This window comes from Crocuta crocuta, unplaced genomic scaffold, assembly GCF_008692635.1.
Source record: "Crocuta crocuta isolate KB4526 unplaced genomic scaffold, BGI_CrCroc_1.0 scaffold630, whole genome shotgun sequence".
Lineage (NCBI taxonomy): Eukaryota > Metazoa > Chordata > Mammalia > Carnivora > Hyaenidae > Crocuta > Crocuta crocuta.
In genome coordinates this window covers 307,208-317,503 of record NW_027532833.1, presented here as the reverse complement: position 1 = coordinate 317,503, position 10,296 = coordinate 307,208, and the positions used below count along the sequence as shown (strand labels likewise).

At 43.7% G+C, this 10,296-nt stretch overlaps 1 protein-coding gene across 2 annotated transcripts in view; it reads left to right on the top strand.

Annotated features, from left to right (window-relative positions):
- The window catches only part of TASL (TLR adaptor interacting with endolysosomal SLC15A4), a 16,541-nt gene extending 6,252 nt beyond the window's left edge, over window positions 1-10,289 (top strand). Inside the window, exon 2 of one of the 2 annotated variants that reach the window (XM_077745323.1) lies at window positions 9,049-10,289. In XM_077745323.1, the coding sequence (XP_077601449.1) occupies window positions 9,050-9,937 (888 nt within the window). In that variant the 5' untranslated portion in view covers window position 9,049 and the 3' untranslated portion in view covers window positions 9,938-10,289. Of the gene's footprint in view, window positions 1-8,999 lie in introns of both variants that reach the window. The other variant, XM_077745324.1, reaches the window with a different exon arrangement.
- Window positions 10,290-10,296: the final 7 nt, after the last annotated feature.

Genomic DNA, 10,296 nt, shown 5'->3' with positions numbered 1-10,296 from the left:
ATGCTTCATTTACAGATCAGGAGTCTCTGAGACGTTAAGCAACATGTGAGTGTGTGCTCATTTCCTGATTGCCAATGTTTGAATGTCTGGTGGCTTTGGACATGTTATTTAATTTTGACACCTATATAACGAGCATAATAATACTACCTACATCTTAGAGTCTCTGTGGGAATCCAGTGATTTAGTACATAGAAAGCACTTAGGATACTTTGTGGGTTGTAGCTAGTACTAATGCAAGCTATTTTATTGACTTGTCATTAATAAGATTAAAACCAGAGCTAATGACAAGGTCAGAACCAGAATTCAGGTCAGAACCCTGACTACTAATTCAAGAATTTTTTTTTTGCACTAGTCTGAATATATGATGAAACTTTACCTTTTCAAAATAGGCTTCACGCTGGGCGTGGAACCCAAGGTAGGGCTTGAACTCACAACCCTGAGATCAAGACCTGAGCTGAGATCAAGAAACAGATACTTAACCTACTGAGCCACTCAGCCACCCCAAAACTTTACCTTTGAATGTAGATTTTATTATTTTATTTTTAAAATATGTTTTTTAGTTTATCTTTGAAAGAGAGAGAAAGAGAGAGAGAGCATCAGAGTGTGAGCAGGGGAGGGGCAGAGAGAGAATGAGAGAGTGAGGATCCCAAGCAGGCTCCGCACTGGCAGTGCAGAGCCCAACATGGGGCTCGAACCCACAAACTGTGAGATCATGACCTGAGTCAAAACCAAGTCGCACACTTAACCGAATGAGCCACCTAGGCGCCCCTTCCAATATAAATTTCTAATGTGCACACTTGGAAGATGATTTCGCTGTTGGTTGTAAGTAGTCTCTCCAATGGACTCCGTGCCTGAATCCCCACTGCGCAATGAGACACTTGCACTCGGAGAGTTCATGTCGTGTGAGACGCAAGAGGAACTAAACTAAACCCATTAGCTCATTTTCCAGCACTTTCTCCTGATCTCTTCATTTTGGTCAGTGCTGGTGCCATTTCCCCGCAGGCCCAGACTCCCGTCACTTTTTGTTCCTCTCTCTCCTTCATTTCCATGTCCAGGAATCTCCGTCTCTCAAGTTCATTCCTTCTCTTCCTCTTCTGCTACCTCCCTCCCCATTTCCTGTCCCAATCTCTTCAGGGGGGGATGAATTTACCAGCCTTCTAACTTGGGTCCTTCACTCCAATATCAACTTGCTGAAATGTGTCTTGCACGGAAGTGACAGACGGCATCATGGCCTGCATCCGCTTCCGGAGCTTGCTGTGGCCTGCAGGGTACACTGGCTGTCTTCAGCCTTCCATGTCCCAACGCACCTCCCTGAATGCTCCTCCGTCTGATGAGTCTTTTCCTGTAGCCACGAGTGCATCCCTCTCTAGAAATGAGGATGTTATTTTTTGCTTTTTCATCATTGGACTTACCGCTTTCCGCCTTACTGGTCTGCCTGGGGCCCCGCACATCACAATGCTAGGGTTCCTGTTCCACCAGCATCAAGCTATCAACCAAGCTCTCGGATGATGACAAATAGCAAAAAGGCCCCATTATTTCAAACAAAATCCTAGACCCTCTTTCTTCATTGCTTTGAAGGAGCGGAGATGATCTCGAGTGCTCATACACATCTCCCACATAAAATGCCAGAAGACTGTCTTCGGGCTCAACTTCTGGTATGAAAAAAATAGGATAAGTAGCAGGAGACTTGGAGTAGGGCTGGATGGGAACAAAGGCTAATAAAGAGTGACTGTGAAATTTCAGTAAAAGCCTTAGGTGACCAGCACTTGGAGAAATAATACTTGTATCCCACCTAGGTTGGAGTCTGTTACTGATGGCACGAGACTCACGACACAGGTCTCTTCACTTTTATTGACTTCTCTCTCTGCAGTGATTTTTCCCTTTTCTCATGCCTTTTCAAATCCTTCTTGTTCTTTTTTTTTTAAATTTTATTTTAGAGAGAGAGTGAACGGGGGAAAGGGGCAGAAGCAGAGAGAGAAAGAATCCTAAGCAGATTCCACGCTCAGCATGGAGCCCAGTGTTGGACTTGATCCCATGACCCTGGGATCATGACCTGAGCCAAAATCAAGAGCCAGACACTCAACCAACTGAACCACCGAGGCCCCCCTGAATCCTTCTTATTCTTTAGGACCAAATGAAAGTTGACATTTCACACAGTGACTTTTTTCTCTGTCTTCTACACCCTCAGAATGTGGTGTGCCTTTACCCACAAACTCAGCTGTACAGGAGGGGCCAGAGTCTTTTTTCCCCTGCTCTTAGTTACTTAAAAAAATATTTATATTTAGTNTACAGGAACGTAATTGGGCTCAAATGACCCTAAGAAGAGCAATCCCTGTACCTCTTTCCCAAAAGCAACTACTTTTATCTCCTTTTTAACTCACTATTTAGTGTTTGCCTCCATTTCTTTGAAGTAGCATGCTTATATTCCAACTTTTGGATTTTTCAGTTTGGGGCTTTATTTATTGACTGGTCACCAACCAGATAACGGTTTAGTTTTTTTTCCTCCCCTCCCTTCTACCAGGAACATACAACCTTGGCCTACCAAGTACACATGCCAAGTACATATCAAGTCAGTGCTCCTCTCACTCCATGGGCTGGCCGCCCCGTCTGGCCACATGGGCTGATGCCTGAGACAATTGTTATTGATATCACATTACTATACGTGATATAATATTAACTTTGCTTCCTGATTGGTTGTCCTCCTGTGACGAGATCTCAAATTTGGTGAGATCAATTTTCACTGCTTTACAGATTACGTCACCCTCAGCCATGCAGTGAGCCATGCTTTTTTTTCTTGCACCACTTTTTCTTAAAGTTTGAGCTGGAGTTTATCACTGCCTAGATCTGTGGCGTCTCCTATGGTAGGCCCACGTGGGAATTTAAATTAAATGAGAATGTCACTCATCCTAGCTCCATTTCGCGCACTTACTAGTCATAAGTGGCTCTCGGTCCTCATACTGGACAGCAGAGAGATTTAACATTTCCATCGCCAGAGAAACCTATGTTGGATGACACTTTCATCACCTCAGAGACAACCCAAGAAACCATACTATTAAAACAAAAATAGCTTTAAAAAATTTCCTTGAACCATTCACACAGGGATTCTAGACTTCCCCAAACAGTAATGGAAAAAAATATTAAAAGGAAGTTTCATATAATCTTAGTTTCAAAATAACTAAACACACAGTGTCTCAGATAAGGGTCCCATATCATCACCAAACAGCTTAAAGTTTACGCCCTCGGCTATTTTTTGCTACCTCCTCTCCAACACCCCTTGAAAGGAGGCCAGAGATGAATGAATCAGGTGTTGTTCTAGAATTAGTGCTGTGGCACTGAGTGACGGCGAACACCTTTAAATTTCAATTACAACTGCTTGTTTTCAGGATTTTCAAGTTTTGTTATCAACTTCATAGGCTGTACTGTCCGAGAGTGCCGTGTGGCATGGCACTTAAAATTAATTTATCTTTTTAAGTTTATTTATTTATTTTGGGAGAGACAGACTGAGCAAGCACATGTCGGGGAGGGGCAGAGAGAGGAAGCAGAGAATCCCACGCAGGCTCCGAACTGCCAACGCACAGCCTGATGTTGGGCTCGAACCCACAAACCATGAGATCGTGACCTGAGCCGAAACTAAGAGTTAGACGCTTAACTTCCAGGTACTCCCTAAATTAATTTAAATAGAAATGAAATTCAGTTTCAGTAGCTACATTTCAAGTACCCAGTAACCACATGTGGCTACCAGTTAACATTTCAGACAGCACAGATATCGATCATTCCATCATTTCAGATAGTTCTGTTGGACAGCACGGGTCCAGATTTTTCATTTGTTACATTCTCCTAATTTACCCCCAAGTCCACAGCCCATTATATAACTCTTATTCATGGTGCTCAGACTTACTAAGTTGTCTTCAATTTCATCTTCAAATCCAGAAGGCTTCTGGTCTGTTCCAACCTGGCAGTTGGCCTTTTGAGTCTGTTATGCAGCTTTCATGCCACAATGGCCTTCCACTTTCATCCTGAGTAGGACTCTGGCACTTCCTGAACCTAGGACAGAAACAGGGAGCCTCAGTCCATAGCACTCCCATCTTCTCTTCCTAGTCTGCGTACCCCTCGCACTCAGCCCACACTTCGGATCTCAGTGCACGGCCCCAACAAAAAGCTGCCCCTTCCTCCCCTCCAGGGTCTGGGCACATATGCGTGCCCAGTCCGTGAGTCAGCATGAGTCTTGAGGATTGGGAGAAAAGCCCGTGCCAACTTTCAGACGGGCTGTGGGCAATTTGAGCAGAGAACCAGAGTACCATGACAGCCGGTTGGGCTTCCTCACGTTGGCCTCTAGAACGTCTTGCCTTGTTGGGACAGGCAAACTCGAGGAGGGACAGAGTGGGGCCCTTTATAGTGCAGGGTCTGGCACAGGAGCTGAGGCTCTCACAGTCTGAGGGCTCCTTTGTCTCTCCTGTGCCACATTCCTTTTTCCTGCATTCCTTGTCATTGACTCACTCCTTTCAGTAGAGCACATCTTCCACTGACTTCCTGAGAAAGGTGGCGGGGAGATGAGCTATTTGAGACTTGTACGTAAGAAATCTCTCTATTCTGGGGTGCCTGGGTGGCTCAGTCAGTTGAGTGAGCTCTTGATTTCAACTCAGGTCATGATCTCACGGTTCAGGAGATCAAGCCCTGCGTCAGGCTCTGCACTGACAACGTGGAGCCTGCTTGGGGTTCCCTTTCTCCCTTTCTCTCTCAGCCTCTCTCCTGCTTGTGCTCTCCCTCAAAAATAAACAAACTTAAAAATAAAATCTCTATTTTATCTGTATACTTGATTATTTGGTCATTAAATTCTAGGTTGAATACAAATTTCATTAAACATTTTTCAATAATTTTTTTAACTTTATTTATTTTTGAGAGAGACAGAGATAGCATGAGCTGGGGAGAGGCAGAGAGAGAGTAGGAGAGAGAATCCCAAGCAGGCTCTATGCTGTCAGCACAGAGCCTGATGTGGGGCTCGAACTCACAAAACCATGAGATCATGACTTGAGCTGATAGCAAGAGCCAGATGCTTAATCGAGTAAGTCACCCACAGGCATCCCTCATTCAGAAAGTTTTAGATATTGTTACATAATCTTCTTGCTTCTCACGTTGCTGTTGAGAAGTCTAAACATGTTGGGTCTTGGGTTTTTTTTCTTCTCTCTCTCTCTGGGAATGTAGAGTGTTTTCTCTTTTTCCCAAGTGGTTTACAATAACAAGAAGGGAAGTATAGAGAAAGTGGGGTTTTTTTAACGTTTTTTTTTTTAAAATTTATTTCTAGGAGAGAGAGAGAGAGAGACAGCGTGAGCAGGGGAGGGTCAGAGAGAGAGGGAGACACAGACTCTGAAATAGGCTCCAGGCTCTGAGCTGGCAGTCAGCACAGAGCCCCACGCGGGGCTCGAACCCACGAATCGCGAGATCATGACCTAAGCGAAAGTTGGACGCTTCACCGACTAAGCCACCCAGGCGCCCCGAGAAAGTGGGTTTTTATCCAGGATTTTGTGGACTCACATCCTTTTGTTCTGGGAAACACTCTAATTGTTTAAATTTCTCTCCTATATTCTCTTCCTTCTGAGCCTTCTATTGCTCAGATAATGAATCCCCTGGGCTGGTTTTCTAGTTTTATCTTTACTATTTTTTATCTTGTAGTTTTGTTCTACTTTCAAAATGGGAGTTTGCCTCCACTTTGTTTTTCAATCTTTCTACTGGGTTTTAAAATTCTCTAACATTTTTCACTTCAAACAACTTCAGAATGTTTTCTATAGCAACCTAGTTTTAATTTAAAGATCGTAGTGTTACTAACCTTTCCCCTTGAGCTTATTGACAGTAGTTCATGTTCCACGCACCCAGAATTAATTCCTCTAAGTGTTTCCTTCTGTCTCTCTCATTCAGAGCTTTCTTCGGATGCTTCAAAATTCTACTCACATTTACGGATGGAGATCCAAAAAGCTCAGTGGGCTCTTGTGGTTGTGAACTTGAATGAAGGGTGGTCTGGATGCCCCATTTACTTGTGAATCCTCTGGTGTCAATTGCTCTCCTTCTCAGACTAGTCCAGTTTCCCCAGAACAGTCTTCCCTGAATCCTGCCTAGAACGTGAATGCCCCTGTGGCAGCATTCTGGAAACTAAGGGGGGTGGGGAGGTTGGGGATCTCACAATCCCACATGCATACGTTTTTGTAGACTATTATCGGTTCAGTAATTCCACCCTCAGGTGGTATCCCATACTCCGGAGACTCTCTATTTTATTCTTCAGAGAATAAATCTCAACTTTTCCTTTGGGGCTGAGAAGGGGAGATGGTTACCTGGTTGTAGGGAATGAATGAGAGAACCCTATTCCCAAAAGTTACATGGTACCACCAACTCCTGAACATGTAGGGGAATGTCAACAAGACTGGCTCTTCGGTTTCTCCATGGTTCTTATAAGAATCTGTTTTCTCAGGTCTCCAAAGACATTGATCTTGGCTTCCTGCTTTTCAGCTTCTGAAACGTTATTGAACTTGTCTCTTCTCCCATTTTCACTTTTCTTTTGAATATTAACATTTCAAATAAATACTTTTTGTTGTTCTATTAAAGTTTGGGGAAAAAGAAAAGAATACATGGATTGGCCTTACTTCCTATATTTTCCTGGAGATCTTTGCTTTCCTTTATCTCAATTTGATCTTGCTTTTGAGCTCACAGTTTCCTGAGTGATCACTGTCAATCAGGATTTCTTCAGTCTCGTCAGGACTCCCTCCTCTTTGGGTTCCCCTGTAAATTCTCCCTCTTCTACGGGACCCCATAGAGCTACAGGGTCCGTTATGGATACGGAAGTACGGCCATGTTTGGTTGTCAACATGGAGTCATACTGGCATCCATNAGAGCCCGATGTGGGGCTCGAACCCACGAACCGCGAGATCAGGACACTTAACCGACTAAGCCACCCAGGAGCCCCTCTTCTCACCCAATTCTTGGTCTTCAGGTTTGGAGGCTCTGGGTGGCATACTGGTTTGTGAGCAGACTTGAGGAGGCCACCTCAGGCTTGTCCACTCCAGTAATCCACATGGCTGGCTCTGCTCCTTCCCCAAAGCGTGCTGAACAGTGTGGGAGAAGGAGCAGATTTTCTGATTCCCCAGATTCTATGTGGGAGATAGGGCACAGAGCTCTTTTCTTCCCAAATCTATCTGGAGTCATACCACTTTCATCCATGGGGGATTATATCCACTAGTCTGCTGGTGATGCATAAATATTGTGCTCTGGATCCTTTGGGGCTCTGGATTCTCAAGTTTAGTATATGTGCTGCCGAAGCGAGCACTGGATTCTCAAGTTTAAAAGCTCAAGTTATGTTGTTCCAAAAGCCATTTTTCTAAAATTGAATTCTGCCAAGAATTTTAGAAGCTCATCTATGAACTCAAAAGTAGACAGTGACATTTTTGCTCTGGTTTTCCATAACGATATTCTGGGACCTTGAAGGTTGAAGGCCCCAACTGCAGTCGAGTCATGAACTAACTCTATCACTGTTAAAGCTTCATGATAAACTTCTTTTGCTCTGTAAATTATCTGCTTCTCATGTACGTAAGATCTGCCTTTTCATCTTGATGTTCAATTTGAAGGCAGAACTACACGTAGAAAGCTTCTTCAGGAAACATTTTCTTGTTGCTTATAATTCTATCCAGCATACAACAATGACCTCACAAATTTGTTGAAAACCTTTAACTTTGTATCTTTATGGTATATAACAGTGGGAAGAAAATAGTAAATATTTAATTGATATCTTTACTGAATAGATCTCCAAGTAGTTCCATAAGGGAAAATAAACACCAAAAATACGACCCTTATACAATTAAAACAATGATACTAATTTTCTTAATTATATTCTTTTTATCACATTACCCTTATTACAATTAAAAATTCACTTAGGAAATAACCTTGAATATATAAGACAGTAAAATATAAAAATAGGACCCTTCTGTTTAGATAAAATTATTTCCTAATTTCACTTTTCAATTTCAGACTCAAGTTGATAGGTCTGTTTGAAAAGGCTGCCCTGGAAGCCAAAGAGGACCAGTTATCTTTTCTGTTGTCTGGCACCCCAGTGCCAGGAATGCCACAGCCTTCCTTTTTTAGAAAACACANTAAAGCTCCCTGGTAACTAGGGTAGAGGTAAACATATCGGTTGGGGACAGACACATTCCTAGGATGTGGCATGGTGGGAAGCGTGCAGGAGAGAGCAAGAAACTCATCCCGGGCTGCAAAGGTAGGGGAGGCTCCCTGGTCCTTCGTGATGGGTGGGCAGTGAATTATGTTCCTATGTGCCAGTGCCATCCATTATTATTTAATTGAAGTTAACAAATATCTTTTAAGTCGCTACAAAATGCAAACACCTGTGCTAGCTCCCAGGGATCAATACGAAGATAAGTAAGACACAGCCCTTCTTTTCAGCAGGATGTGTGGAAGTTTCTGCAATGTTTTTCCTATAACCCACTAGCTGCTTCCTCAATTTGCAGCTTCTCAGTCCTTCACCATTTTCTCGGGGGCAGAAAGCAAACTCTGCTGCATGACTTCCAAGGCCCTCCAAGACCCCAGTGCAATCTCTTTCCCAGCCCCTTCCACTTCTATTCAGCATCTTCGCACATGGGGCACTGGCTGTGCACCATATTCTCTACTAACTCTGCATATGGCTGAAACTCCCCATTTTCACTGCTTAGCTAAAAGGTCACCTTCTCTAGGACACATCCTTTGACGTCTCGGCCTTTGTCCCAAGCTGTGTTAGAGGCCCCTCTATGTACTTCCTCGGTGCCCATCACTATTACAGTTCTCAGTGATGTCATATGGGCATTGTCTGCCCCCCAATTGTCCTCACATGGTCCCTTCTTGAAAGATGGGACTATGTCCTATTCATCTTTTCTTCTCCCATAGTTCTGGCACACAGCAGGCACCTAATTATTAATGGCATGGTGGATGAATGCAATCGTTGCCTTTATTGTCCTTTATTTTNNNAGAATTCCAATCTCCATTTTCCCTGTTGTTATTTATAAACTCTCTTTCCAGAATGCTGTCGGAAGGGTATCTCAGTGGACTTGCCTACCAGAAGGACATCCACTGGAGCTGTTCATCTTATAATGAGCAGGTGGTTGAGAAGGAAGAGACAAAATCCGCTACTCATTCCTATTGTTCTGTGGATGAAACTCAAGTCCGAAGTCTGTACGTGAGCTACAAATCCTCAGACACGTTTATTTCTTCAGTGGGCTCAAGAGAGAGCCAACACAGTAGAAACCGGAGAACCACAATGCTGCAGACGAACCCCAATCCTGTGTTTGAAAGCCCCAGCTTGGCTGCAGTGGAAGTATGTAGAGACTCCAGCAGAGAGACCTACTTGGTTCCACCATCTTGTAAAAGTATTTGCAAGAATTACAATGACTTACATATTGCAGGGGGCCAGGTGCTGGCTATTAATTCAGTGACCACGGATTTTCCCCCTGAGAGCAGCTTTGACTATGGCCCTCTGCTGAAATCGTCTGAGATTCCTTTGTCCATGGAGGATTCCATTTCCGCTCAGCCCGGCGACCTTCCCCCAAAACCCATACAGCGGTATTCGTCCTACTGGAGAATAACCAGCGTCAAAGAGAAAAGCAGCCTGCAAATGCAGAAGCCTGTTTCTAACGCAGTGCTTAACGAGTACCTGGAGCAGAAGCTGGTCGAGTTATACAAGCAGTACATTATGGACATTGAGTTTCATGACAGTTCTCCCACCCAGATTCTGGCGTCTGAACTCATCATGACAAGTGTGGATCAAATTAGTCTCCAAGTGTCCAAAGAGAAGAATCTGGAGACCTCCAAAGCCAAGGACATAGTCATTAACTGCCTATTACAGCTGGTATCGGGTGAAATCAGCACCCCTAGTCTCCATATTTCTCAGTATAGCAACGTGAATCCATAGACAGGTTTGCGTTCCTCCTTCTCAACTCCTCCATGCGAGAGCAACTTTCTCCACTGATTCTGAGAATGTGCAGGAGGTGGGGGTGAAGGGGACTCCAGAGTAAAAAGTAAAGGTTGGACGGAGGTCAAGGGTGAATTCACAGGAAATCTCTTACTATTGCACGTGATGAAAGCATGTGGGAAGAGGATCTATAGAGACTCATTTCAAAGCAAAGGTGGTATAGCAATGAAGCACAAATAAAAACGATAAAAAAAAAAGAAAAGGTATGATTCACTTAAAGGAGTAGACAAGTTGAAAAAGAAGGCAAGCCAAAGAAGAACATATACCATGGAAAGATAAAAATGCAAAGGTTTCAGGGT